This window comes from Colletotrichum gloeosporioides, assembly GCF_011800055.1.
Source record: "Colletotrichum gloeosporioides strain Lc1 chromosome Unknown consensus_22, whole genome shotgun sequence".
Classification (NCBI taxonomy): Eukaryota; Fungi; Ascomycota; class Sordariomycetes; order Glomerellales; family Glomerellaceae; genus Colletotrichum; species Colletotrichum gloeosporioides.
In genome coordinates, this window is record NW_025544667.1 from 416,955 (window position 1) to 444,350 (window position 27,396).

At 50.1% G+C, this 27,396-nt stretch overlaps 11 protein-coding genes and 1 pseudogene across 12 annotated transcripts; 5 read left to right on the top strand and 7 right to left on the bottom strand.

Moving 5' to 3' along the window:
• Positions 1 to 298: 298 nt before the first annotated feature.
• Positions 299 to 1,708, top strand: GCG54_00006890 (putative glycosyl transferase FCK3; the record flags this gene model as incomplete). Its single annotated transcript, XM_045406884.1, has 3 exons — positions 299 to 329; positions 414 to 1,023; positions 1,078 to 1,708. 3 exons carry the CDS (start codon positions 299 to 301, stop codon positions 1,706 to 1,708), a joined length of 1,272 nt encoding a protein of 423 aa, XP_045267430.1.
• Positions 1,709 to 2,100: 392 nt separating this feature from the next.
• Positions 2,101 to 4,232, bottom strand: GCG54_00006891 (uncharacterized protein; the record flags this gene model as incomplete). The annotated part of the gene is made up of 6 exons (XM_045406885.1): positions 2,101 to 2,154; positions 2,209 to 2,373; positions 2,427 to 2,507; positions 3,901 to 3,978; positions 4,029 to 4,115; positions 4,167 to 4,232. 6 exons carry the CDS (start codon positions 4,230 to 4,232, stop codon positions 2,101 to 2,103), a joined length of 531 nt encoding a protein of 176 aa, XP_045267431.1.
• A 1,425-nt stretch (positions 4,233 to 5,657) lies between these two features.
• Positions 5,658 to 6,071, top strand: GCG54_00006892 (uncharacterized protein; the record flags this gene model as incomplete). Its single annotated transcript, XM_045406886.1, has 3 exons — positions 5,658 to 5,720; positions 5,769 to 5,960; positions 6,018 to 6,071. 3 exons carry the CDS (start codon positions 5,658 to 5,660, stop codon positions 6,069 to 6,071), a joined length of 309 nt encoding a protein of 102 aa, XP_045267432.1.
• Positions 6,072 to 6,315: 244 nt separating this feature from the next.
• Positions 6,316 to 8,912, bottom strand: GCG54_00006893 (uncharacterized protein; the record flags this gene model as incomplete). The annotated part of the gene is made up of 6 exons (XM_045406887.1): positions 6,316 to 6,931; positions 7,009 to 7,238; positions 7,297 to 8,024; positions 8,075 to 8,529; positions 8,594 to 8,727; positions 8,862 to 8,912. The coding sequence occupies 6 exons, from the start codon at positions 8,910 to 8,912 to the stop codon at positions 6,316 to 6,318; spliced, it is 2,214 nt and encodes a 737-aa protein (XP_045267433.1).
• Positions 8,913 to 9,544: 632 nt separating this feature from the next.
• On the top strand, positions 9,545 to 10,843 carry GCG54_00006894 (Tetracycline resistance protein from transposon; the record flags this gene model as incomplete). The annotated part of the gene is made up of 2 exons (XM_045406888.1): positions 9,545 to 10,060; positions 10,115 to 10,843. The coding sequence occupies 2 exons, from the start codon at positions 9,545 to 9,547 to the stop codon at positions 10,841 to 10,843; spliced, it is 1,245 nt and encodes a 414-aa protein (XP_045267434.1).
• A 794-nt stretch (positions 10,844 to 11,637) lies between these two features.
• Positions 11,638 to 13,342, top strand: GCG54_00006895 (FAD-dependent monooxygenase yanF; the record flags this gene model as incomplete). The annotated part of the gene is made up of 3 exons (XM_045406889.1): positions 11,638 to 11,733; positions 11,814 to 12,170; positions 12,236 to 13,342. 3 exons carry the CDS (start codon positions 11,638 to 11,640, stop codon positions 13,340 to 13,342), a joined length of 1,560 nt encoding a protein of 519 aa, XP_045267435.1.
• A 354-nt stretch (positions 13,343 to 13,696) lies between these two features.
• On the bottom strand, positions 13,697 to 16,525 carry GCG54_00006896 (annotated as a pseudogene). Its single transcript has 2 exons — positions 16,469 to 16,525; positions 13,697 to 16,416 (listed from the first exon to the last, which is right to left on the bottom strand). Coding segments are annotated over exons 1-2 (2,777 nt in total).
• A 5-nt stretch (positions 16,526 to 16,530) lies between these two features.
• Positions 16,531 to 20,118, bottom strand: GCG54_00006897 (uncharacterized protein; the record flags this gene model as incomplete). The annotated part of the gene is made up of 2 exons (XM_045406890.1): positions 16,531 to 16,747; positions 17,225 to 20,118. 2 exons carry the CDS (start codon positions 20,116 to 20,118, stop codon positions 16,531 to 16,533), a joined length of 3,111 nt encoding a protein of 1,036 aa, XP_045267436.1.
• A 628-nt stretch (positions 20,119 to 20,746) lies between these two features.
• On the bottom strand, positions 20,747 to 22,109 carry GCG54_00006898 (FAD-dependent monooxygenase sdnN; the record flags this gene model as incomplete). Its single annotated transcript, XM_045406891.1, has 2 exons — positions 20,747 to 21,749; positions 21,814 to 22,109. The coding sequence occupies 2 exons, from the start codon at positions 22,107 to 22,109 to the stop codon at positions 20,747 to 20,749; spliced, it is 1,299 nt and encodes a 432-aa protein (XP_045267437.1).
• Positions 22,110 to 22,695: 586 nt separating this feature from the next.
• GCG54_00006899 (uncharacterized protein) lies at positions 22,696 to 23,667 on the bottom strand (the record flags this gene model as incomplete). Its single annotated transcript, XM_045406892.1, has 1 exon — positions 22,696 to 23,667. One exon carries the CDS (start codon positions 23,665 to 23,667, stop codon positions 22,696 to 22,698), a length of 972 nt encoding a protein of 323 aa, XP_045267438.1.
• A 976-nt stretch (positions 23,668 to 24,643) lies between these two features.
• On the top strand, positions 24,644 to 25,785 carry GCG54_00006901 (uncharacterized protein; the record flags this gene model as incomplete). Its single annotated transcript, XM_045406893.1, has 2 exons — positions 24,644 to 25,043; positions 25,121 to 25,785. 2 exons carry the CDS (start codon positions 24,644 to 24,646, stop codon positions 25,783 to 25,785), a joined length of 1,065 nt encoding a protein of 354 aa, XP_045267439.1.
• A 151-nt stretch (positions 25,786 to 25,936) lies between these two features.
• On the bottom strand, positions 25,937 to 27,369 carry GCG54_00006902 (Monocarboxylate transporter 2; the record flags this gene model as incomplete). The annotated part of the gene is made up of 2 exons (XM_045406894.1): positions 25,937 to 26,853; positions 26,904 to 27,369. 2 exons carry the CDS (start codon positions 27,367 to 27,369, stop codon positions 25,937 to 25,939), a joined length of 1,383 nt encoding a protein of 460 aa, XP_045267440.1.
• Between the last annotated feature and the right edge of the window lie 27 nt (positions 27,370 to 27,396).

Below are 27,396 nucleotides of genomic sequence, written 5' to 3' on the forward strand. Positions count from 1 at the left end.
AACACGGCGAATCCTTCCTGACTTGCAGTGGGGGTGAAGCTCCTGCAATCAATGCAGTGCAACCTCATGGTCCGGCTTGGCTCAGAATATCACGTCATCCCATAAGTCCATTCGGCTAGGGCCATTAGACTCTGGAGCGCTCGACACTTGTACTCCACCGGTAAGGAACTTCTGAGCGTCGCGGATGCATACTCCTGGGTAACCCCCCCTTACTGCAGTCAGCTTGTGGCACAAGCTAACGGGTGGGCATAAGCGCTAGGTAGTAGTTTTTATGATCGCCAAGTTGATGGGTATCAACATGCTTTCGACACTCGCCCCGGGGTCGAACCGTGGGTACAAATAAGCTCAGATTTATCTCCTCAAATTTTTGTTGAGCTTGCTGTGCCACTAACGTACGATATCACACTGTTGAGGCTACTTTTCATCAAAATGGCGCCTCCCCGCTTCGAAATCCCTGCCTCCCCGCTTCGAAATCCCTGCCGAGTTCCAGGACAAGGTTCGCTATGTTGAACCTCTTGATTCCCGGTCAGACGACGAAATCCTCAAGGTTCTCGAAAGTCCCCCTCCGGTGACATCAGAAAAGAACATCTGGGCATTTTGGCATGCCGGGCTGCACCAGATGCCCGCCTGGTGTCAGCGTAATGTCATTGACTGGTCCCGTATCTGCGGTCCCTCATGGACTATCCGTGTGCTCGATGTCGTCAGCGATTCCCCGAGCAATGCTATGAACTGGGTTAAAGAAGAAGACCTTCCTAAAGCCTTCACAACCAACACAATGGATGGCCCTCTGGGATACACTGGCCCTCATAGCGCGGACTTCCTCCGAGGAATATGCCTCTATCAGTACGGCGGTGTTTGGATGGATGTCGGCTCAATTCTGTTCCGCTCGATCGATGACCTCTGCTGGAACAAGTTGGAGGACCCAAACACGCCATATCAAGTCTCAGCACCGTGGATGTATTCAAGGGGTGTGGCGAACCACTTCATCGCTAGTCGGAAAGGCGATCCCTTCATCAAGCATTGGTAAGTTCGTGACCTTTCCCCCTTGTGTCATGAACCTGCAGCTTACACTAATAGGCATAATCTCTTCATGACTCTGTGGAAGGATCGAACCAGTGCTGAGGGTCTCTACACGCACCCTCTGATGGCCCATGCTAAAGACATTGACATGGTGGAGTTTGACGCTAGAGGGTTCGCTTGGAATTGGGAAATCCCGATACCACAGGTACTGGAGTATGTCGCACAGATTATGTGCTGGATGCGAATCAGCGTCTTGCAGGAGCCAAACGGCGGCTTCGATGGCGCGGAGTACTACGGCACCAAAGTGCTTCTCTTCGATGCGCTGTGGGAGACTTGGCCTGCCGAGGCCTTGATTGGATGGAATGGCGAAGAGCTGTTCGACCTCTTGAATACGAAACTTGATGCTGACCCCGAGTCTGAGGCTTACAAGAAGGCTTACAAGACGGTTTGGTATTTGATGACCTCTTCCACAATGCAGAAGGTCACACGCGCAGGAGGCATGACATCCACAAAGGCACTCGGGGCCTTGTGGGACATGAAGGAGAACGAAGATAAGGATCGTGAGACAGGAACATTTGCAGAGCTCATGCGCTACGGTAGTGTCCATTTTCGACACAACCAAGAGCCGAAGTACGTTCCTGCTAAGGACCCAGGCAACATAATTCGTAAGCGTGTGTTGGAGCCGTGATTTGACACTTGATGTGACGGACGCAAAAGACTCAACTAGTGGGATAGGGTCTGGACGCACAACGTCCTTTACACGCCAAGTAGTCGGACAGAACCGCAGATGCAACCAAATAATTTCTCCATCCACCAGTCAGAATACATGGTCGATGCTTAGTTGACTTTGAGATGATGATTCTGATCTCTCGGTGGTTTCTGAGATATATTGCAATTTCATCAACGTCACATAGAAGGCTTTTTTGGATTGGAAGATGGCTGAAAACATGTAAATAGGAATTTGAGATCTCGATAATAAGACCAAATGGCAACTCGAACTTTTGAAAGAAAACCAACACATGTTTGCATATTGAACGTTGAGACCAAATTTATTCTACATCATTTTTCAAAAGCCTTGGCTTATTTGGGGCATCCAATACCCCAGCCGGTCTTTGTATCGCAGCAATCAGCGTCCTATGGGGTAGTTTAGTTACGGTGACTTCGTTAGATATGGCTTTTAAGACTTACGCATGTGTCAGAGACGGGAATATCAGTACCCTGACGCTTGACGTTGTAGCAGAAGTTGGCAGAATTACTTGCGCACCAAACTGCGTCGCCGTTCTGGTTCATGCAGGACTTTTGACCCTTTCCCCAGCAGCAGTCTGTTCGGGGGTTGTTAAATCCAACTTTACACTATCAAACATGTTAGTTACTTCGATGTGATATGCGAGTGATAGCGAACCTACCTCAGAAGCAAGAACAACAGGAACGGCGATTGCCGAGAGGATGGCGGTAAGAGCGACAGAGAACTGCATTTTGAACGAAGTCTGTTCAAGGTGTTTAGTGAACGTTGTATTTAGTGACCGAAGGTATAGAGAATGCTTTGTTGTCTCGAGCGGATGATGAGTGAGTAGGTAGCCTCAATACCATGGGTATTGAGATGTTCTTATACGGTTGTCCAGTCTTAGAAGCCACATCGACACTTCCTGCTTCCTTTCGGAAGCCTCGGCAATTCGAGTCAGATGCAATCTCATCGATAGTACTAGATGCTATCCCACTCAAGTCTGGAGTGATTAATCAAAAAGTAGTCCAGACAACATGAGAAAGCTAAACTCAGTTCTGGAAAGGCGGTGCATCTTGTGACGCCTCGCTTCACGATGAGCACACGAAGCAGATTAATCAATCACATAACATCCACAAATGCCAAGGAATTCGTTGGTCTGCCGGTGTATCGCGCTTTCCGTCTGCCCAAATGTCAGACGCTCCGCTACAGGCCCGGCATGTATCTCGTACACGAGGATATATGACTCGAGCTATGCGCGCTCAGGGTGGAGCAATACCGAGCATCTGGTTGATGATCATCATCTGTCTCAACTTTACCGTCACGGACCACAATCCGATCTTGACACATGGGACGTGTCGATCTTCTCACACTCTGGTACGAAGGTTTTCGGGAAATATTGCACAGGCCGAGAATATGAGCGCGATCGGCATGGTACCCCATACCTGTCTAATACCTGTCTAGCTTGCCTGTTTCGGCCTACTGCATGCTATTCTTTGCAAGTGACACAGTTTGAGCTGCTTATCGCCAAGACCCTCGCCCCGTTTCTCACGTTACGAACATAGCAAGGCTCGCGCTCGGTTTCAAGGGACCTCAATTGTTGTTGCGAGGAGGGAGGATCCCTGTCACGCATGTCGGTCTGGGGGCGGTTCATAAGGCGGGCCCCAAAAGCCTATTTTCTGGGAACCTTTAGTGGAGTACCTATTGAGACTTTGATAACTCTAGCACGGACTGGCGAATATCATTTACAGTAAAGTTAAGCTTAGAAGATGGTTTTTTGTCGCAGCATTGATTTCGGCTGTCAGTGTGCACATATAGAACTGAGAACTCTTATCAGAAAATCGGCTCTAGCAGCATCATTGCGCGGACAATCATCTCACAACAGACAACCTCGCAGAGTACCTTAGTCAACATATGAGGACTCTTGATTTGAACCCATGCGAACTCAGATCGAAGACAAAATGTAACAGTCCATTGCATGTTTCTAAATGTGAATAAAACTATCGTCGTGATACGCTTTCAGACCCCAACACCCCCAGAAACAATTGCCATCTACCATCTATTTGGGGCAGCCAGTTCCCCAGCCATTGAGGGTGTTGCAGCAATCAGCACCCTACTTGCGTTAGAGTATCCCCTACCTTTATCGAAGTCGAACTTACACAAGTGGTAGACATCTTGGCTCCGCTAGGACCATCAACGTTGGTGCAGTAGTTGGCTGAATCGGACTTGCAGAAGGACTTGAAAGGTCATCAGTATGATGTCTTGGAATATAAGAAATGGTCCATACCGAGTCCTTGTTTTGGCGCCAGCAGGACTTGTAGCCATCCTCGCCACCCCAGCAGCAGTCGGCACGGGTAGCGCTTCCGATCCGGCACTGAAATGTGTTAGCAGATTTCAAAGAAGCATGTCCCTGAGGATCACATACGTGAGCGGCCATGACGGTGGAAACGGTGGTAACAAGACCAGCCAAGAGAATGTGAGAGAACTGCATTTTGGTGAGAGAAGTGAACGTTGACACGAGTGAATGACTTTTCAGGAAGGTTATCGAGTGAGATGTTGAGAATGATGGATGACTGATGACCTGTCGAGGAATATGAGGCAGGTGGTTGAGACTTCGTGTTATATATCAATTTGCAAATGGATTTGAAAGATGGTCTAAGGACGTTTCAGCTGCAAAGGCACCATCCTTCGGCACCCTCCAAGTGATTCATGGGTGGCATCCATCAACATGGAGTTGGTGACCCGCAATGAAAAACACAGGTTCCCCAGTAGCATCGCCTTGACTGTAGTCGATACTCTAGCCTTGGCCCACCGAGAACGCCAGATACTGCAATCAACAACATCGTCAAGGGATCCTGAGTCTTTCTGCGTTCTAAGTTTTGGAGAGGTTATGCAAGGGATGCATAGCCAAACGCCGGTGATGTGCCGATGCCTAGACCACATGGTGAACAGGACCTCAGCGCTGTCAGGCGAATTAAAAGTCCAGAAGGGCCATTTGTGGGATGGACGATTCCTATTAGAAACAGCTTTCTGTCCGAGACCTAGATCCTGTCAATTGTTTAGTCAACATGTCAGTTCGCCGATATACGAGAATCGAGTCATGATAGAAGTCATGAGACAGGCGCAATGGTGGTGGTACATTTCATCTGCCTAGCTTAGGGTCGAGTCATGGTGGTCTGTGGAGCTACAGATCCCCTCGGCACATTAGACGGGCCCACTAATTAGAAGGTAGTATTTTCCCATTTTCACTGTTTACGGCAGTTGAAGACCGGGAAACTTTATTTTGACTCGTCGATCTGGTTCGTCTTTATTTCGATGTGTTGCCAAGACCCTCGCTATGCGGCTTTGCGGAAGAGCCGCCTCAGTTTGAGCTGCCAAGCAACCTTACCCAGAGGGTCTGGCATCTGTCTTCATCTGAATGATTGGACAAGATTTCAGCCAATATTTCCTTTCGTACGCCTTACAAGAAAGTGTAAATAGCGGCTCTCCGCAAGACCCGCTCTACTGGTCTCGTTGCTTGAGACGACTCAGCCGCGTTACGCAAGCCGCTAGAAATCCTCAGTTGAAATGATTGAACTTCTTTTGAGTTTACACGATCATTTTGAGACGCGCCATGTTGATTGCGACGTTGCTCACTGGCAGAAAATGTTGTTGTCGCTAGACACATCCGTGGTATCCGGGAAGTCTTGGAATACCGAGAGCGAAGGCCGTCTTGGCAAAGTGTCTAGAATGTCTTCGTTTGGGCGCCTGAATTCCGAGCTATAAAATGAAGATTGTTCGCTCCATGTCAGATCTTTTATCAGCACTTCACAGCACTCAATATTCAGTCTTTCTCTGTCAATCAACACTCACTCTATTTTCTCACTCTTTCCACTTTCTACTTGTCAATTTTCTTCACACACCTCATCCCTTCATCATGCAGCTCTCCAAGATCGCTCTTCTCGGCCTTGCCTACACCACCGGTGCTCTCGCCTCTTCTGTACGTTATCCTTTCTTAACCTTTGCAAGTTAAATTCTAACTTGGCAGTGCCGCATTTACGGCTGGCTTCAGGGCGAGGCTGTCCTCGATAACTGCTGCTGGGGCAAGGGCCAGAAGGCTTGCACCAACCAGAACAAGGGCGGAACTCCCCGCGGTACCAGCGAGGCCTACTGCGCTGAGCAGAGCCCTAACTTCTGCGAAAATGTCATGCTTAATGGCAAGCCAGTCTCTGCTACATGCGTGAGTTAACACAGAGCCCTGGTTCCGCTCAGCTATCGTACTGACAACGTGACATAGGATGCCGACTGCTGCTCCACTACCACTGGCTGGGGTATTGGTTGCCCTAAGTAGACAAAGGGATCGTTGGGTTTGAGATTTCCATGGCATTCTCGCAATTGTTTTGTAAAAGCCCAGGAAGTCTCACGTAGAAGCGCGTTAGCAATAGCGAAATTGTATTCTTTGATTCTGCGTTAGGGGCCCTTCAATATGTGTCATACTTCTCTGGAGAAGCCCCCTTCTGTGCGGTTGCTCAATCAAAGGGTGAGTTTTGATTAACAAGTATCCTGTCAGCAACTACTATAGTGTCTTATCCAGTCTAATGAAGAAACTGGCGGGAGTCGGCATCAGCAAAATATGCATCCCAAGAGAACCAGTCGAAGGTCGCATCAAAGGTACGCTTGCGGCCCCTGGGCGCTTGCTCCCCCTCGACCACTGTTGAATCAGGAGCAACATGGCAAGCCGAGTGATGTCGATTCCCGGTATCTGCAGTTGGCCATGGTGGTAAGACCTCGGCAGGAAGCCAATCCAGGAATTTCTCTAGGTCCAGATTTGCAGCTGTGCCGATATCGTCTTGTGCCTTTCGCAAGGTGGCCGCAACGTCTTCATGGCCTCCGTAACTCAAGAAATTTGTGGGTGGTATCTCAGACGGCGCATCGGCGTGTCCACTCATGTTGGTGCTACTGAATTGTGCATTGGTGCGCTGGCCTACGTGAACCTGGGCCAGTTGCAGGAAGACAGCCGCGACGTGTTCCAGTCGAGCGCACACTGTTGCCAACAGACGAAGTTGCCCGCGCATCATGGCAAAGTACGAGACGGCTGTGGACAAAAGACTAAGATCTTGGTCCACTGTAGAAGTCCCTTGAAAGCTGTTCCCATGAACAATATTTTCGAAGACGACGAAGAAGGGGATGAACGGGTAGTACAGGAGGTGCCTTGAATTCAATGTGTCAGTACAAGATATACTTTCCAGTATCCGAGTTTAAAGAAGGGGCCATGGTTTGACTCTTACCATACTACGCCATTGTAAACAGATGCCCAATTAGAGACCATGGACGGGAGGAGTGATAATGCTTCTCTCGCCGACTCGAGACGAATGCTTGCACAAGTGGGGTCCCCTTTGTGAAGGAGAATCACTATGTGGAGGTATTGGAATTTCATACTGCTGATACCGAGTGACATTTCACGCAACTGCGTTTCTTCAACCCATGGACGCTCCGCGTCTATAATCTCCGTCAAGACCTAAAGTGGATTTCATCTTTCAGCACCCGTGTTATAACGCAGATTTAGGGTTGCTCACCTTGATTGTTTTCCGATACCATTCATCAAGGTCTCTGCTAACCGTCTCCTTGGGAAGCAGGCTTTTCCCTGGTGTCAAGAAATCCAATACGTACTCCATCATCTTTGCAACTTCCATCCCTGAGGTCAGGAGATGCGCCCCAAATGTGGAGATCAGTGTAGATTCCCGGGATTTTCGGAAGGAAGAAGAATTGTGCGGTTGAAACTTGAGCATGAAGTTGAAATCCGGAAGTGGCACGTCTCGGTACAGGGACATGGGCAAGAAGGATGACCGCCCGAACGCAAGCGAGCATGACTTGTCTACGACAAAGAGGAGCCAAAACAAGCACAAACTCCGTTGTCGCGATTCGAAGTCCTGATCAGTTAACGCATGCAGTCCCAAAGCTTCAGCCTGTCGGCAGGCGTGGCCTACCAACATCCAGGACAGATTAGGAGAGGCATAGTCTTCGCCATGAAGGGCGAGCAGGGCTAAGGCTTGTACATTTGCTAGAGTCGGCTCGAGGAAGATGGTGCTGTCGTTGAGAGCCAGTCGCATGTTTCGTCGGAACTGTTTTGCCTCAACGCTCTCCCCACTCTCATTGGCTGACACCATGGCGAGCATCATGTAGTTGACGTACACGACCCAAGCCTTTTGTTTGACGTTGGCTGGGTCGAAGATGATCTGTCTCAGCAAGTCATCAGATGGGCTGCAGAAGAAGGGTTCCCCGAGAGGGGAATGCTCTAGGAATTCTTCACGATGGTCAGTAACTCAGTGTAACTCGTGATAGGTTACTACTCACGGCCAATTAGTTGGTACCCGACTGATTTTGGAGGGACGTGGAACCCTTTCATGGCCGTGGTGTCCGGGCTTACAGTGGCTGTTGTAAGAGTGTTGGAAAGATATCGAAGCTCAGAGTATGCATTGTGATGGGCAAGAGTAGATGGAGACTTGGAAACAGCATCTATATGAGTTGGCGTCTCCTTCAGAAATGAAAATGAGTGAGACGGCCCAAGGAACAAGTTTGGGACTTGCGCCTCGTTTAAGCTGGCGGTGACTTGATCCACCTTGCCAGTCATTGTTGCCGATTCGGAGATGGAGGATGAAACTGTATTGGTGGAATCTTGCGGGCTTACGGCAGACAGAACCTGTTCAACTGATTTCGTCAAGTTCAAAATCGATCGTTCGATATTTTGGAGTCGTTGTTCTAGGGCACCGATTGTACTGCTTGTTTCAGCCGGGCCGGAGGTTTTAGGCCTATTTCAGGTCTCGCCGTCAGTTCTCTCTGAAAATTCAAGACCCGACCAAAAACATTTCTTACTGGAGTGCCGTTTGGTCTTTCGTCGATAGTGTCCTCTCCTTGTCTCGGGAGTAAGTACAAGCACTCGGCCAAGGTTTGCAAGCACTACATTTGGGAAGTTCCTTGGAGCATCTGACAAATGAGATCATCAGCTCCTGTCATGGAGATCCATTAGAACCTTCGACAAAAACAAAGTCAATTTACCTGAACTTCTTCTGTCGACAATAATCGCACTGGTTGTAGGCGTGAGTAAGTGGTCTGCATGACAGATCAATCCCAAGACACCTACCGCGAAGCGGGCCGCGCTGCCCGCCGACAGGTTTAGAGAGGTTTTCTCCATGTCGAGAAACTTTCAATATAAGTAGCAGGTTTCTATTGAAGAAACAGCTCTTGTGTGGAATATATTGAGAGTGTCGAGAGAGCAGGAAGACGGTTGGTGAAGTTGGCAGAAGATATGTCCAGGGTGAGGTGGGGGGTGCGCCAATTAGACTTATGATTGGTGGACTTCGGAGTGTGCGGCCGGAACTTCCGAGAACAACCAATCACTGTCCATAATCTCGGAGGCCGAGAGCCTTTCCCCAACAGAGATAAGCTGACGTCGTCAAAACCAGCTCCGAAGTGCACCAATGAGATTAACCCAATCTTTCCTGATCCGGCCGGAGTGAGTACGCTGCGTATTCTCAACGCGACTTTGATGGATACCTGCGGATCAGACGGAGCTCTGAAGAAGGAGTTGTCCGTTAATTGTCCAGCTGTAGATATTTCCCTTCAATGTAAGATTGGCACTATATAAAGTCGACATGGCATCACCCAGTCTAACAGGGCTTAGACAAAGTCAAAAGTCTATTCTAACACAACAGTAAAACTACAAAACATCAGTTTCTTGTTATTCAGAAGGCCTGCCATTTGAGAACTACTCAAGTGTCGTTACCTATCGTCTTCCTGACCTACCTTTACCGACATCAATCCAACATGGCACGCACCGCAGCAGGCAAATACTCCGCGTCTATCGCTATAATCGGCGGCGGACCGTGTGGACTTGTCCTTGCACGTCTGCTTGAGCAGAATGACATCGACTATGTCGTTTACGAGCGAGATGCGAGTTCTACCCCGACGCCCATGTACCAAGGCGGCACCCTAGACCTTCATCCCCCTTCTGGTCAGCAAGCTTTAAAAGATGCCGGGCTCTTCGAAGAGTTCAAGAAGTTCGCTCGCTTTGACGCCACGAGATTCGTCATCCAGAACACGACCTGCACCCTCAAGCAGGACTTCGGAGAGGGGCGAGATGCTCCCGAAATCGACCGCTATCAACTGCGACAAATGCTTCTAGACTCTATTCCTTCCCACAAGGTGCACTGGGACCATGCGGTCCAGGGAATTGAGATGGGTACTCATGGTTGGTTGATCTGCTTCGTCAATGGCTCAACGGCGTCTGGATTCAAACTGATTGTTGGAGCGGATGGTGCTTGGAGCAAAGTTCGTGCAGTGGTAAGACAACCCTCGATTACTGTCGACTTCTAGTTTACTGATCTTTGCCGACAGTTAACTTCCGCCAAACCGGAGTACTCTGGAAAGATGTTTATCGAGGGCCGCATCAGTTACAAGAACCCTAGCTATGCAGCGGCAGTAGAAACGTCCGGTCCTGGAAACATGATGGCCGTTGGTCATGGTCGATCACTCGGTGTTCAGCAGGTTTCCGACAAGTCATATCGCTTGTACCTGGGAATGAAGGCTGCGGAAGATGTTACTCGGAACACTCTTCAATTGGCCGATACAGAGGGAAGCCGAGAGAAGCTTTTGAACAGTCCTGAGTTCTTCGGCGATTTCGCGCCTGAGTTGAAGCAATTCATATCCGATGCGGAAGGCCCCTTTCGACCGTGGCCACTCTACCGCATGCCCGTCTCCTCAATGAGCTGGGCTCGGGTCCCAGGCGTTACCCTCATCGGCGACGCTGCCCATGTTTCGACTCCTTTCGTGGGTGAAGGTGTCAACATGGCGATGTTCGATGCACTCAAGCTCATGAACAGCATCAAAAAGCATTGTGGGGGAGGCATTGACGGTCAGCTCAAGGATTGCTCTGGCATCGAGACAGCTGTGGCAGAGTATGAGAATGACATGTTCCCACGCGCACAGAGCTTCATCTCACGATGCATCGCTAGCGAGGGCATATTCTTTGCCGAGGACGCGGCGGCAGAGTTTATCGACGTCATTACGAACGAAGCCAAGCAGAACGAGGTATTCGGAGACAAGCTTGGACACATGGATGTTTAAGAGACTCGAGGGTATGCGAAGGTCTCCATACATGCTGTTACCGAAGCAGTCCTTGTTGTCTCAAAGATCGGATGTTTGCTTTTCACATTGAATTACATACTGTTTTAGATGTCATCCGAGCCAGAAGAGCATTTCAACTGTCTTTATAGATTGGTATTATCTCATCTAAAATTGAGCTAAATGGATGCGGGTTGACCAGTCCTTAATCCCTACCTAGCTTTGCACCACGTATCATCCGTACAGCTTTCTGCACACCGCTGCCCATGTTATGAAATTGTTTTTCGGTCTATGGGAGAATCTTGAGCTAGCGGCTGATGACAAACTCGGTTTCGCTTTTCCGTACGCGGAGGAGACTGGTATGCCAGCCCTTGCCGGCTGGGCCGTTGCCCTGAGCGGGTATTGTCATACGAATGCATGCAAGCGACATTGTCCTTCTGCAGTCCAGCAGGTGGTCCAGCATGCTTTAGTGCTGTGCCGCATCGGCACATTCACCGGCGATAGTAGAGCATACGAACAGAGCGACCGATACGTGGATTTGGTGGATTGAAATGGGTCTCTGGTTGGCACAAGAGGGTCTGCGTACCTATTTCGTGCAGTTCTCCGTGCTAGCATTGAATGGTTCGGGCGATGTCACTAAAACGAGTCTTCGCCGTCATCGCTCGCGGGTTGATCTGACCAGACTTCTGATTCGCGGATTGAAGGCTCCGGACGATTCTTTAAATGCTCATCTACTTGATCTTCCAATCCATCGAAATATTCTCAAGGTACGATTGTGTCTGTAAACGGCCTCTATTATGAAATTCGCAAATTGTCTCCGCGCTTTTGCGCCCATCAGCCTGTCTATCTTGATAGCGGCACAACAACCTCTGTTGTCTACAGGCTTCAAAGGGGTATGTCCTGTGTCCAGTTGCCATGGACGAAGCTGTCGTCTGGATTGTATTGAACCTGCGGCTGACTTATCTGCACCTAGTGTGATGCCCTCATTGCTGCAGGCCTCGATGACATGCTAGTCTTCCCTGCAGATTTAGGTTACCGTGAAAGCACATCTTCATACTACTCTTCAGAAAACAGACGACTGCAGCCTTACTGTATCGTTCAACCTCTTTCTACTGAGGATGTCTCACGCTCTGTCAAAGCCTTGGGTGGAGTAAGTTCCGCGGGCAACTGGGACATTGCCGTACGTTCCGGCGGTCACTCCGACTTCGACAACAATGCAGCCCATCGGGGCGTCACAATAGACCTAACGTTTCTGAACTCGACAATTATTCTTGGGGGCATTGGGGAAAATGCTACCGCAACGTGGACAGGGTCGAGCAAGTTGACCAAGGTAAGTCTATCATGCATTCGATGCTTCTTCCAAAGTTCCTTACAAGATGTGTAACTTTCCAATAGCATGTGGCTCAAATACAACCTGCAGCAAGATGGGGTAATGTTATGAGCACTTTGGAGCCGTTAAACCTCGGAGTGACCGGCGGTCGCTCCGGTCACGTTGGGGCAGGCGGACTGTTGGTATCTGGCGGCGCGTCGTATCATACTCAGCTATGGGGTCTGTCATGTGACAACGTAATCGGGTTTGAAGTAGTCCTCGGCGACGGCTCCATCGTTACCGCCAGCAATACCGAGAATGAGGACTTGTTCAAAGCTCTCAAGGGAGGTGGAAACAACCTCGGCATCGTCACACGCTTCGACATGCGAACATTCACCGTCCCTCCAGGTGGTGCTTATGGCGGTCTGCTCTTCACCTCATGGTCTGACCTCGATGCCGTCAATGACCAGTTCGTCAAGTATGCCAGTTCTATTGAGCAGGGTAGTCCTGATCACGAATTCATCGTCTATCGGTCGGATGCCGGTAGCCTTTCCATTATGGCCATGGCAGTAGCCACAGACGGAAACGAGCACTCGGCTACTTTCGAGGCTTTCGACCGGCTTAATCTTACGAGGGATATGCGAGCACGGAGACCTCTCAGTCAAATAGCCGCAAGCATTGCCGATACCGGCGGCTCCTACTACATTCCTTTTACCCTCACACTGCAGCCGACCGTAGACATTTTGAAAAAGGCTTCGGAAATCTTTACGCAACTGACGCAGAGACTTGCCGAAGCCGGCGTTCCGGTATCGGTAAACTTCGTGTTCCAGCCATTGCTCAAGCTCTTGCATTCCGTTACACCCGGAGATAACATTCTTGGATTCGACGAGAACCTCCCCTCAGACTCGATCCTGTTTGAGGCAAGAGGAACACTTGCTGACGAAGACACTTTGTTCCACGGCGTAGCCAGAGCCGAGATGGCCAAGTCTGTGGAGGAGTTGAGGGTATACTCGGCTTCGCTGGACGCCCACTCAACTTATCTATACATGAATTACGCAAACCCTGAGCAGGATGTCCTTGGGTCCTACGGAGAAGAGAAGGCCGCTTTTCTGAGAAGGGTGGCTATCAAGTACGACCCGTCTTCGTTCTTTCAGCGACGGGTATCTGGTGGCTGGAAAATCAATCGTGTTTGAGCGGAAGATATATATTCAGCTGACCCTGATGCCTTCAACATTACTTCGCTGATTTACACCCGCCCGCAAGGGTTTCCCAAGTATTATCTGATGTAAAAGAGGAGGAAGTATCGTCCTTCTGCTCAGAAATGTTCAATTGTAGTGGTTATAATCCCACAACGTTCTACTGGCAAACATTGAATCAGTACTGCGGGATGGGAAAAGTTGTTACTCAGAACAAATCCACGAACCTGGTCGGAAAGGTTTTCATGTCTTACGTAGAAGAAAGCCAGATATCCGTTTGATAAACAGCGATAAATGTAGCAATTCTTGCGGCATAGCATGTATTCCACCTTCTCTTCAAAAGGCTGGCGCCTACATGACACTGCAGTGACCCATCCATTCGGGTATTTCGACTCCCAACTTCTTACCCGTCTCTATCATAGGGGACTGGATGTTTTCCTTCCAAAACATGTAGGTGACTGATAGACAGTACTCCGCCTCAAACTTCTTGATGAACGTGTCTAGGATTTGCTCATCCTTCCCGATCATCGCTTCCCTTATCAAGCGGAGATTCTTGTCCATGATCGGCGGATTCTTACCAAGCTTAGGAACATAGATTTTGCAGAAGGTTTGGTTGTTCAAATTGCCCGGACTGAGGCATTTCTCAACTTCATCCATGATGTGAATCATGCTCAGAGCCACACTCGTGAAGTCGATCGCAGAGCGGCATCGGACGCCGCATATGTCGTTCCACAGATCGATCTTGGCGATCTTCAAATCCTCAAGAATCGTCTCGAGCTTGTCATATGTTGCCAAAGAGAGGTCTTTATCGACTGCAGATCGCGCAACGCTGGGTTTCGTGGGCTTCAGGAGGTCCATGGCCCGGATGGCGCCGATGATACCATCCCCAAGTGACCCGCATTGCCCAAGCCAATCATCGTGCCACCCAACATTGTCATTCATATGCTCCACAAACTCAGTGGGCTCCAAAGCTAGTTGTCCTGTCCAACCGTCAATAAACATCGGCTCTCGACTGAGACGGACTGCGGACATGGCTGTTCTTGGCTCGAATGAGGTGTAGGGTATCTGGCTGGGGTCCCAGCCTGCCTCTTGGTATACCATTAGATGGGATACTTTGTTGAAGTTGACATTTTCTCGGACGGGAAATGCATATGCTACTCCCGTAGAGGGAGGCTCCACCACCTTTTTGACCCTCAGTAGCCTGGATGTGGTAATGTCTCCCTCTGCCCATGCATCAAGTGCTCCCACGTAGTCTGCAGTGGGTGCGTCCTGATCAGGCCACCTCCCGCCCACATATACGCACTCCCTGAAAAGACCCTTCATGAAGTAGGTCATTGGAAGCCCATTAATGCTATCATATCTCTTCTTATCATCTATCATCTTTTCGAGATGTACCATCAACGTAGGGAGGGGGAAAATATCCATAAATCGCATCCCGGCGCTGTGAAGAATTTGTAGGGCCTCCGCAAGACCCACGCCGCACAAAAAAGGGGAGTAGACCCACAGGGTATGTGGCTCGAGATCTGTAAACCGGGATGGTCGAATGGTTGCACCCTCAAGTATGGAGTTGCAGCGGCCAAGACGTCGTTCAAGGTAGTTGAGACTCCAACATCTGCAGCTGCTTTGAACAGTCCTTTCTCATTGTACACATCAACATTATGTCGAGACAGGAGGAGCTTAATGAGTGTTTTGCAGGACGATACATGTGATTTGTGACGACAGTCGGGATCGTGACCATAGAAGTCGTCGTTGCTGTTGTCGTGGTGGGGACATTCCTCCATGATGAGGTTTATGTCTCTGAGCGCATGGAACTCAGATGCGGGAGGTTCAAGAAGATGACCACCGTGCTGGCACAACGACCAACCGTACTGCACAGCAGTGGCATCCACGAGGCACTGAAGCTGGAATACGTGCCTAGGGAATATCTTCTGGCTTATGTCCGATCCCGTCTTCTGACTGACCAGGGATGTGACAAATGTGGCGAAGTCGGTCAGACCAAGAAGTGTGCGTCGAGAGCCGGATGGACCTGAAGGAGACCAATCAACATCATCGTAAAAGCACCTTTCACGGCGCTGCGTCTGCTCTTCCGCGGAGTATTCATTGACTAGGTCGTAGAGCCAGTTGATGGTATACTTCCGGCGCCATTGGATTCTCTCCTCTTTCGTGGCTGATTGAAGGGAGAGCTTCGGGTCCCACGTCCCGATCTTGGCACGCATAGCCTTCGTTGGCTTCTCGTTGCGACTCTTCTGGAAATCTGTGCAGAAATCCACAAGATCCTGGTACGTATACATCAGAAGCTGTTCTTTCATGTCAAGGTGACATGCATGATGATCGGGATCAGCTGCTGCCTTCTCCTCAGCAAAACTCTGCAAGCGGTGCAGGCCTCCCCGGGTAAGCGTGTCGGTAATCTTCTCGAAAAAGCAGTGTTCGGGAAAGTCGTCAAACAATCCGAGCTCCGTCTTCTTGATCTTAGCAACAGCTACATTCGAGACTGCTCCAGCGATAGCGGTGTTCAAACCCCGGTAGGCAACGTCGCGCCACAAGTCTTGGACGTAGTGTCGTATCTGAGCCCACTCTGCGCGGAACGACAATACTGCCATGGTGTAACTCATGAGCTGGTCGTCCTCCAGGATACGGTAGTTCTCCACAGTAGCCTCGTTGGCATCCAAATTTCTGACAGGCTTGTGGAATTTTCGAGAGGATTTGGAGGCCTTGCCCTTGCCTTTCTTGCCATTGAGGCGCTTCTTCTTGCCAGTCTTGGATTCTATAGGTGGCTCTTCTGCGTCGGACTCTGGTTCCGAAGGCGGCTGTGACTTGGCATCGCCAGTTCGAAGATCGCCATGGCTGAGATCGAGCAAGGCAAATTTATTGCTGAAGATTATTCCCTTCATGTCCTCAATTTGCTCGGCATCTGAATCAGGTCGTTTTGAAGTCATTTTGTTCGCCTCCATCTGCTTGTCCCACCAGCTAACCCCTCCCAAGATTGAGAAGATGTCGATGAGCGAGTCAATGAAATGCTTGTGCATGTCGTTGCTCTTCTCGATATCTTCATCAGGTAGCATAGATGCATACTCTACAAAGGCGTGATAATGACTCCTTCTTGCTCTCACAATTGCGATCAACCGGCGAAAAAATGCTGCCAGACACAGTAGCGCCACTGTCCGCGATCAGGCGGGCCATGGCTACTAGGCCAGCCACGTTTGTCGCTCCGGAAGGACTGACCCCAAAGGGAAGCTGGCGCTCTTCGGCCGAATTCGGCTGTGCCTTGAGAACGTGATTGGTAGTTTTGACCATCCATTCCACAAGATCTCGCGTATCTTGTTTGTTTGTATCCGATGTAAGAGTCTCGGGTAGCAACGGGACTCGCCCGTTGCGCCATTTCTGGGGTCGCGATAGCCATGGCTGCGCCCTACAGCTTCAGTCAGATCAGCTCAGACTTGCCGTGATGAACTGAGTCGATGTGATGAGGTATCAGGATTATGCCATCTAGTAACCACGTCTAGGAAGAACTCCTTCGCGGACAAGATTGGTGACAAAATTGGTGTGGTGGGCCCAAATTCAGGGACAGATGTATGCAGCAGGAGAGGAGAAATATTTCTCAGCGCCGACCCCTGTCAGAAATAAACGGGACCGCGCCTACGTCACCGCATGAGGAGGGGTTAAATTTTCTTTTCTTTTTTTGCATTAGTCAACTTGGCACTGGATGCGTTATGCGCTCTTAATTTACTAGAGGGCGCAATATCCGCGATGTACCATGACATCCTGCAACGTTGTGACCAGCACGCCCCGATTCCGCCAGTCCAATACCGTGGCTCCAAATTTGGTCAACGTCTAGTACCTGCGGTAATCATTCTCCTTTAAAGAAGTTTGTCTAGAAACTCTTGTTTGAAAAAGTTCAGAAATTCTTCCATCGTCTCCATGTTGTACGTCTTGAGAACTCTTCTGACCAATCTCTCCCGCGGATGCTCCACGTTCTCCCAGTACACCACACTGTAATCGAGTAAAAACTTCATCTGCATCTGACCTGCCATTGCCTTTAAGCACTCGTCGTCATTTCCTTGAAGGGCGAGGTTCAGCAGCTTTGCCTTTTTCATGAAGGCCCACGGTGCACCTGGCAGGTAGGCTTCCTTGAACAACTTGTTGCCATGCTGTTCCAAAACCTTTTCGAAGTGACAAATCGTCGTGCCAATGAAAATGCCCATTTGCATGAAGTCCACTCCGGAAAGAGGGAAAGAGCCGCAGATGTCGTTGATAAGATCTTCTTTGGCTGGGCCCAGCAAACCGGTAAGTTCCGAGTGTTCTCTGGGTGTTATGAACCACGCGTTGCTCTTGCTCTCGATCGCGACGTGGATAACGTCAAGAGTGTGTTGAATCTTTGACATGCGTACAAGTAGCTCGCATTTGTCGAAACCTCCCTCTACATGTCTTTTCACAAGCACGGTCTCCTCAAGTTGTGTATTGCCAGTTTCGGGGTCGATAACCTTTCTGGCCTTCTGCAATCGGTGGTACGCAAGATGTGAACCAAGGATAATCTCGGTATCGGGGATGCGACTCGGATTCCAGTCTGCGTCTGCGAGAAGGAGTAGCAGCGACTTCCGTTTGTAGAAATTGTTCTTTTCGTGAAACCGCCGATCGACTCTGTAGACATTGCAGTCTTTCGGAGCGATGATCTTTTCCGTGCGCTTGGTTCGGCAAAGTTCCACGTTATGCCTTCCGATCCGGTTCAAGAGACTCTCGGAGAACCTAGACGTGGGTACAATGCCTTTGGCAAACACAGCATCCTTGAAGTTGTCCAGGAACACCTCGTATAGCGGAATCCGGACGGCCATGTACCCCTTCTGTACCAGCATGTTGTACAAATGAATCATCATCGTCAACTCGCCGACATTATCCCAGATCCACATACTAGCCAAGTATGCAAGTTGCAGAGCTTCGGCTAGGCCCTCTCCGCACAGATAGGGCGAGTATTCCCAGAGGCCGTCGGCATTAGTGGCTGCGAACCGGGATCCTGGGCTTGCTGACTGAGTATCTGCAAGCGGAGACCTACCAAGATGCTTGCGTAGGTCCTTTTCAAGGTTAGACAACGTTTGGGTTTTGAGGTAATGACGGTTATCCCAACCGTGGTCGTAGGTGTCGCAGAGGAGATAATCGACCATCAGGCGGAGACACTTAAAATATCCATACCGGTTACTGTTGGGGGTAGCCAAGAGGAACATTTGGAGGTCCCGATTTGGGCTGAAATTCTCGGCGGCCGCCGTAAGAGAGTGTGTCTCCCCGACCCCTTCAAAAGACCATCCCTTCGACTCGGTCATGGAGTCCAAGATGCACTGCAGTTGGAAAACATGGTGCGGCAAGACTTTTCTGGCGACTTCTGCTCCGGGCTTCTGCATAGCAAGAGAGGTTATGACGGCGGCAAAGTCGTCCAAACCGAACAGACATCGATGATCTTTCCAAGGGCCCTTCACTTTCCAGTCGACATTTTCGAGTTTACCCTTTTTGCGGTCGCGGTGCGCTATGCCATGCTCAAAGTACGGTGCAGAGTAGACATTGACAAGATCATAGAGCCAGTTGATGGTGTAAGCACGACGCCAACAAATTCTCTCCTCGTCGGTGGCGCTCAGGATATCAAATTCTGGGTTCCAATCAAGCTGGACCTGCAGCGCTTTCGTCGGCTTCCCTGTTCGACCCGCCTTGCGGAAGTCTTCGATGAAAGACACAAGGTCTCGGTAGGCGTAGCTCATGTTCAACTCTTGAGCATCAACCGATCCTTCATCATAATAGATTAGATTGAGGTCTCTTCCGCCGATGATATTGCGGTTGACGCAGTCGATAATCGTTTCGAATGAATCTCTGCCTGGAAACTCGACGAAGATCTCCAAAGCCGTCTTTTGCACAAGGCCAACTGCGATCTTGGACAGTCCGACTGCAACGGCGCTGTTCAATTCTTCGTAAGCGACTTCATTCCAAGCCTCTCTGATCTGGCGTCTCAGATGTAACCACTGATGTCGAAGTGAAAATACTGCCATGATGTACAGAAGACAGTCATCGCCCTCTAGAAGTCGGTAGCTCTCCATAGGGACGTTCTCCAGACCGGAGCCCGAAGCCGTCCGAGGACCACTCTTGCGCTTCGACTTCTTTGATTGCTTCTTCTTGCCCTTGTGAATCTTCTTTGCGGCCTGCTGATGAGCTGGCGGGCGGGACTCGTCAGCCGAATCTTCGTCAGACTCCCCGTCGCCGTCGACTCTGTTGATGCTCAAAACAGAGAACCGGTTGGAAAACAGCATCTCTTCGACATCCCGTTGGCATACGTCGAAGTTTTCGGTTGCTTCAGTGTCTGGCTGAATGGTGCCACCGAATTCCTTGAGGATATCGGTGAGAGCATCGATGAAGTGCTTGTGGGAAGAGTTGCTCTTCACGAGGTCGGCATCTGGATAGGCACTGGCGAACTTCTGAAATTGTTCATAATGCAGAGATCGAGCTGAGATGACGGATCGAAGTAGGTGCACGATGCCTTGTGGTATTTTGCGCATGTGTCGGGCGATCAGTTGGCCCATCGCGACAAGTTCCGCGACCGTCGTTTGGCCAGAGGTATTGATGTCGACCCTGACCGACAGGGGCACCTCATCCTGAGAGGTCGGGTATCTCTTGACTATGGAGTTTGAAGTATTGATCACCCAGTAGAGGAGATGTCTCGTGTCGCGTTTGTAGGCAAGGTAGGAGTTCTCGGGAGGGGGCTGCCTGGCACCAGTCTCGCGTTTGATATGAGGCGGCATCGTTCTGGATGAACCTGTGAGTTGTTAAATCAGGCTCAGATGGATATTTGGATGATGATTATACCTGCAAGCGATCAACTGAAGTGGGAGTAAACGCGAAGCAGTCGTCTTGAGCAAAGGCATCCGTCATGGACGGGTGGGCGAAATTTACACGGCAAAGTTTGGAGACTTTTTGCCTGTCGGAAATGGCGATGAAGTTTTCAAAAGAAAAAGAAAAAAAGGAAAGACCAATAGATAAAGTTTCGATTTGACCATTCTTTCCAAACTGGTCCCGTTTGCATTCAAGTTGACGAGGGTGGCTGCAGTAACCCGAGCAAACACCTAGCGGGCATCGAGACAAATACACAAGGATAGAAAGGCGCAGAACATGAGCTCTGATTTGCCTGCTTTGTTTACTGAACGTTAGCTTAATCATTGCGGTGCATGTTGTGAAGGTGTGAATGAGGCCGAAGAACAGGTGTCGCTACTACCTATTGAAAGATAAGGTAGCACATGGCAAATTCCAAGAAGGGTCTCCAACATAGCAGAATGACATCAAAGCAATGTGCAGGATATAAGAATTGACTATGACTATTCGAAAACCAAATCCACATGTAAACTCATTAACAAGACAGAGGAGGAATTCTCCTTAAAATCTAAAACCCACAGCCTCCTTGCTTCTAGTCTGCATCGCAATCCGCATTCCAAGAAGCCATTGCATGACGCGAGTCGGCAGTAAATATTGATCAAGAAGCATCAAGCCCACGTTTGACCATGTAGCCGTGGCTGTGGCGCCACTTGACTGCTGACAGCCGGCTTTCACATCCTCATAACGTTCCTGCTGGTACATTTCGAAAGCTTGAGAGAGCGATCTAGTGTCCCATGCGCTTTCTCCTTCGCGATGGGCTTTCGAGAGAGTGTGGAGATGATTGACCAAGACGACAGTGTCTATCATCCCAAAGTTGACACCAGATCCCGTGCTGGGCGTGAATTTGTGGGCTGCGTCTCCGACGAGAACAATCCGGCCATTCCAGGACCAGTGTTGGAGAACACCTTCTTCTAGGTCAACTAATCCGGACCCCAGGCGCGCTTCGTAGGCGTCTTTCAGACAGACGGGAGTATCGCTTCCAGTCCTCTGCAGAAGCGGCAAGTGCCCATAGTCCTTGACGAGGGCTGCTTCATCCTTCTCGGTGTAGCGCGTCGATGTGCGCGTAGGTCTGGGCAGTTTTCTGTAAATACCGGCTGTTGCTGTCTTTTCACCCACGAAGAGCTGAGTCGCGATCCCGGACCCGTGAGTCTCGGTCGCTGAGCCTGGCTTGCAACTTGGCAGTCTTTCGGTCGGAAAGCGGATCCACAGGGCTTGGTAGGTTGTGGTGAACGGGTTGACTTCATTGACATTGAGAACTCCCGCGTCGAGTGCTAAGCTTCGCATATGTGTCCGGACCGCGCTGTAAGCACCATCGGCTCCGATGACAAATTTCCCGGAGTACATTGTGCCATCAGTGCAAGAGACTGTGACCCTGTCCGGCGAGTTATGAATGCCAGTGATGGTTTTGCTGGTGAAAATCCGACTCTGGGCATCCTTCGGCAAGGCTTGATATAGCGTGTTGAGCAGGTTTTTCCGGCTCAGAACATAAGGATAATGTCCAGTGCTGCAGACATGCGTGTCGTCAGTAAGCTAGGCTTTTGCGAAGTCTGTGCTTCATTGCAACATACCTTTCTCGTAGGTATTGAAATACCCGGAATTCACCAATGCCTCGACCGTTATGATCAATTCGTGAAATTCCTGAGACTGGGTTCCAAATCTTCGATAATGGCTCCGAAAGATTCATCTCATCAATAGCGCGCATGGTCATTGGCAGGATGGTCATGTCAGACCCCTCTTCAACGACAACTTCCTTTCGTCGCTCCAGGAGGATGAAGTCAATGCTTGCCCGTGTGAGAGCCAATGCTGCAGTAAGGCCAACTGGGCCACCGCCGACAATTATAGCTGTAGTTCTCAGATGATCCATGGTTCTGTCGTAGATTTGAGAGTATGGATATGTCGTTGTGAGAAATCGGTTATAAACAGGCGTAGCTAGACAATGAGGCTGATTGACTGCAGACTGAACGATCGGACAGACAGATCAGGGAAGGTACTGCTTTCTTATACACACCATAACACCAATGGACTTCAAGTCAAACGAGTAGGACTCATCATTATGCAAGGGCTCTTCAGACTTGTCGATGCACTCATTCATCGGGTTCGGGTTTGCGTTTGGTGGGGCACCGCCCTGGCCCCGAAAGCCGATCGAAGGAGCTAAGGACCCGAACCCGAGAACGCCACCTTTTTGAGGTCAACGCAGTGATTATGCATTTCACGTGAGCCACTGACTCTGTGTAATGATCGGCGAGGTCACTTGCACGGGTTGGCTTGGACATATTTGCATTTGCAAAGTATGTTTTCAATTAGAAGTTGATTCTCATGATCTTAGCCCAGGCTCGTATGTCCGAAAGTCAGATACGACGGAGGCTCTACTCAGACGAATTACGCTGAGCATACACATTACATGGCTAACATTTTGCCTGGCGTTTGATTTTCAGAAAGTTCCAACGCATCTATCGATTTATGGCGCCTAGCAATATAGAAGAGAGATCTGAGTGATCCTCTACTAGCATTGCTGACAACGGAATGCTCAGAAACGAGTGCCACTCAGAACCTAGTTCATGGCAGATGGCCTTTATGGACTGTTGACCGAAGCCTGCCAGCCACCATACACCCTGCAGTAGTTTCAAGAAACAGGCATAGTGTGCAATTATCACGAGAGCCCTCGGTCTCCTAGCCCTCGCCAGGTCAACGATACCATTTACCGCGCCGGTGCCCCAGGTGATGATGCGCAGAAGCATGACGGAGTCAATACCCCGTCCCAGGCTATCGAACAAACAACCCAATGCCCTCAAGCCGTTCTGATAGGCTTGAAGTTCGGTGAAGTCAGGATCGTCCCGTTCTATGAATGATATCATGAGGAGTAAGTCCTTCGGAATCGCGGCGGTAGATGCATTTAGATCCATGGGCGGTCGAGAAAATAGGGGTGCCATTCCAGTCGTCTTGATGGATGACGTGCTGGTGATGTTGATGATTGATTCCACGCCTCGCCATAGACGCATCCAGTCCAGAATGTGGAGATGATTGGACGATACTTCCCCAAACGACTGCGTCGAAAGAATAGGTCGCAGCACGGAGTTGGCCAAAAGAGCGCCATACATGCTTGGCTTCGCGTCTTCGATGGCCTTGCGATACCCTTCAACGGACCTTGCCTGATACACGAGGGCACGGGTTGGCTCCGTTGCTTGGCCTAGGCTTTGCATGTGAAGGCTTGCGAGCTCGAGAATCGAGTTCATCAGAAAGGGCGCCTCGAAGGCATGCTCAACTAGTACGGTCTGGAGCATGTCGTTTATTGGACGCTGCGTATCATCCACGTAAGAGAGAGACTTGCATGTGGAGGAGGTGTAGAACCACAGCAGTCTCATGTCCACAGCATCGGTGGTTGGAAGACAGACCAAAGGCTCGTGGACTATTCTCGGGTTCATTGCGGTACGTTCGGACAAGGCGATTGGCGTTACCTGGTAATCCTGAGAAGGTGAAGATGCTGGAGACTTTCTCGAAGCCACAGGTGCATATTCGCATTTTGTCCGACGTATCCTACAGGAGCGACAGGCTGGGCGGGTCTCATCGCATTTGACCTTTCGCAGCTTGCAGTTGGTACAGCCGAGGCGAGACTTCTTATGCGAGCGCTTCGGAGGGAGATTCATATCGGCTCTTTGTTCGGTAGTATCCGGCACTGTGGCTGTTCCCCAGCTGGAACCCGGCTCTACGCATTCAGCTGGATCCGATAATGTGTCTTCGGTCATGATGCGGCGTTTGTTCTCGCTGGTAGAGACTGACAGGGATTGGAAGCCAGTTCATGCGAATGGGTGTAGAGGGAAGATGTAACGTGCGATATCCGAGGCGACTTTCATGCGATGACCGTCGCGATGCGAGCTCTCAGAGCTTATGTTCGATGAGGCTGAGACGTGTGAAGTGTAATATCGCAGATGGATCATCAGCGTCATAGAGGCAAGACTGTCTTGGTAGCATCGCGCTAAAACTCGGGTTCGGGTTTTATGCATGCTACCCATGTTGCGTCCGAACGATTTACAAGCCACGTGAGAAGGGACTTCCGTCGAATCGGAGGGTCCTAATTCAGCCCGAGAGAAATGACGCTAACCTCCCGTCGTGTTCAAAAGTCGTTACAATTGGTCCTGGTACCAAAAGTCCCTAGGCTGCCGTGTTCCGCTTCTTGAAATGGCTAGGGCTTACTCTTGCATTCCATCACATTGATCAGTGGCTTTTGACTGAGGCACGCTCTTCTAAGCATTTACAACGGTGGTCTGCCACTACAATTGTACTACTTATAAAGGATGACGGGGCTTCCCTTGAGTGTTGCCTCTGAGGCAGATCCAGCCACATCTTCTCAATACGCGTCACACCTCACCTGTGAAACCAAGACATACCTCATTTGCCGCCATGGTCAATTTGGATACCGTCCACGGCATCAATCGCGAGTTGGTACAGAGCCAGAAGCTCGTCGCCGTCTTCACAGGCGGCACTGGAGGCATCGGACCTCTTAGCCTGAAGGCGCTAGCCACTGCCGTCGCGAAACACAATGGGCAGGGTTTGAGAGCCTACCTTGTTGGCCGTAACGCTGATGCCGCAGAGAAGATCATAAAAGAGTGTCGCGCCATTTATGAGGGAGGCGAATATCACTACATAAAAATCAAGGATCTATCACTCGTTGAACAAGTGGACAAGGTCTGCGCGGAGATCAACTCCTCTGAAGAGCGCAATGCGTCAGCCAATGGCGAGACTCCCAGGATCGATTTCCTTTTGCTATCTCATGGAGGAACTATATTTTTGCCAAGACAAGGTACGATATACCAAGCATACCGTTGTTTATGATGGTATTTAGTTAGGCTGACCTTCGTTGCGTCTTTCCAATCTCAGACACCAAGGAGGGTCTAGATGGCACCATGTCTCGCTTCTACTACAGCCGCATCGCATTCATCACTTCTCTGATGCCTCTGATCCTGAAGTCGTCGCTTCCAGCCGCCGTAGTCTCTATCTACGCCGCAGGCATGGAAGGCAAACTCTACCCCGATGACCTTTCACTGCGCGACCTGTCTCACTACAACTATTCGCAAGCGCGGTCTCACGCTTGCTACATGCACACTCTCGTTTTCGAAGAGCTGGCAAAGAGGCACCAAGGCAAGCTACGCGTTACTCATATCTATCCCGGGCTCGTTGTGCACGAGGGCATGGGTAACCCAACCAATCCCTGGTGGATACGCATCCTATTCACCAAAGTACTGCCATTCCTCGGCGTGGACGTGGATCTAGAAGAGTCAGGGGCTCGGATGGTGTCGTTGGCATCGCCATCTTACTACCCGGCGCAGCCCCTTGACAGAGATGGCGAGGTCAGCAGTTATGCCATTGCCGGGACCGATGGACAATACGGCAGTGGCTCATACATGTTGACTTGGAATGGTGAGAGTTGTTATGCCGCGAAGAAATATGCTTCGGTGGACAAGGACGCGCTGCGGCAGAACCTATGGGCTCATACCAACACCGCGCTGGAAGTTATCCGCGGTGGTAAGGTTTTCACGGAATGAAGAAGTCACCAAGCCTATCCATGGGGAGTATGTATCTTCCAGAGATTAGAGGCAGAGCAGGAACCGAGCATGGGAAAGCGGCTGTGGACGAGGATGTGCACTCGGAATGCAAATACACTCGGTTTCGGTGGATATTTTTATTACATGTAAGCTAGTACACTGCATTGAGCTTCCAACCAACTGCAAGCACTCTGGCTGCAATGTAACAACCAAGGGATACAACGTATGAGAACCCGGAAAACAATACCAGCGCTTTCCATGCTGTCTCTTGGTCCTTGATCCCCAATAGTAGCCCACCAAGGGGAATGCCAAGAAGGGTCCCAAAGCTGGCGGACAGCATCGCTGTAGACAAGAAACGCCCGTAGTCTCGAGAGTCGCAGAGTTGTCCAATGCAAGCTGGGATGAGGCTCACATTCCCTCCGCTGGCGAAACCAAATATGAAGGTGAAGGCAAGCAACACCGGCCATGAGCTACCCGCCGGTAGCCACATTCCGAAGACCGATATCGTGCACAGGCCGACGGTAAGGACGATGGTGTTAAAGCGCCCAATCTGATCGGCAATGAATCCAGGCAGTGCTCTCCCAATGATACTGCCTACATTAATCAGAATGGGAAATAGATAGTTTGAGCTAGCATCGCGCCCTTTGCTCATGGAAAAAGAGATAATGTAGGTGAGTGGGATCAAGACTCCGTACTCCATGAAGAAGACACCGCCGCAGCAAAAGGCGAGCTTTGGTTCCTTGAAAAGCCGTATATCCGGCCAAATAGAATCGAACTTTTCGCTTGGTGGAAGGCGAGTTCTCATTAGGAGGTTTGTTGGCACAGCGAAGATGAGGTAAATCAGGCCCAGTAAGCGCATGCTCCATGCAAAACCAAATCTCGGGAGAGCCGCTTGCAACACGAAGGGGAAGATGACGCCCCCGAATGAACCACCGGTTGCTGCGAGACCCATCGCAAGGCCTCTCCTGGTATTGAACCAGTGGCCAATGATGGCGAAGGACGGGGTATTGAGCAGAGACGCACCAAGGCCAGCCATGATGGAAAAGGTGAGAATGATCTGGTAATATTCTAACAGAAATCAGTCAGTGAGCGCTAGGGAGTGATTAGGATGTTATTACCTGTGCAGAAGCTTAGAATCTCTAGACTGGCAATCATTACCAGACTCCCTGCCGCAACCAACCCTCGATGGCCGTACCTGTCAAAGGCTGGCCCGGCTAGAATTCCAAACAAGAACAAAACAAAGAGATAAATCGAGAATATCCACCCTAACTGAGAAGGGCTGTATTCACTTAATTGGTTCTCGGAGAAATAGGATTCAAAGACAGCTGCAGTATTGGGCAATCCGAACACAGACACCATGGCGCAGAAAGAACCCAGAACCACGCACCAGCCCTGCAAACCTCCTTCAGGATATGTAAGCGGTTCCTCAAGATCTTCTTGTGGCGGGCTAGGGCTCGTGTTCTCCATAGAGGTTGGCGCCGCTTCGTTCTTCATTTTAGCATCTTCGACTCCTTTTCCAGATTCATCGCGGATGGATGCTGATTGCGATGTACTTGACTCTTGCAAGGCGATTTCCGATGTCATGTTGAAAGCACTTGAAGTTGGTCTTTA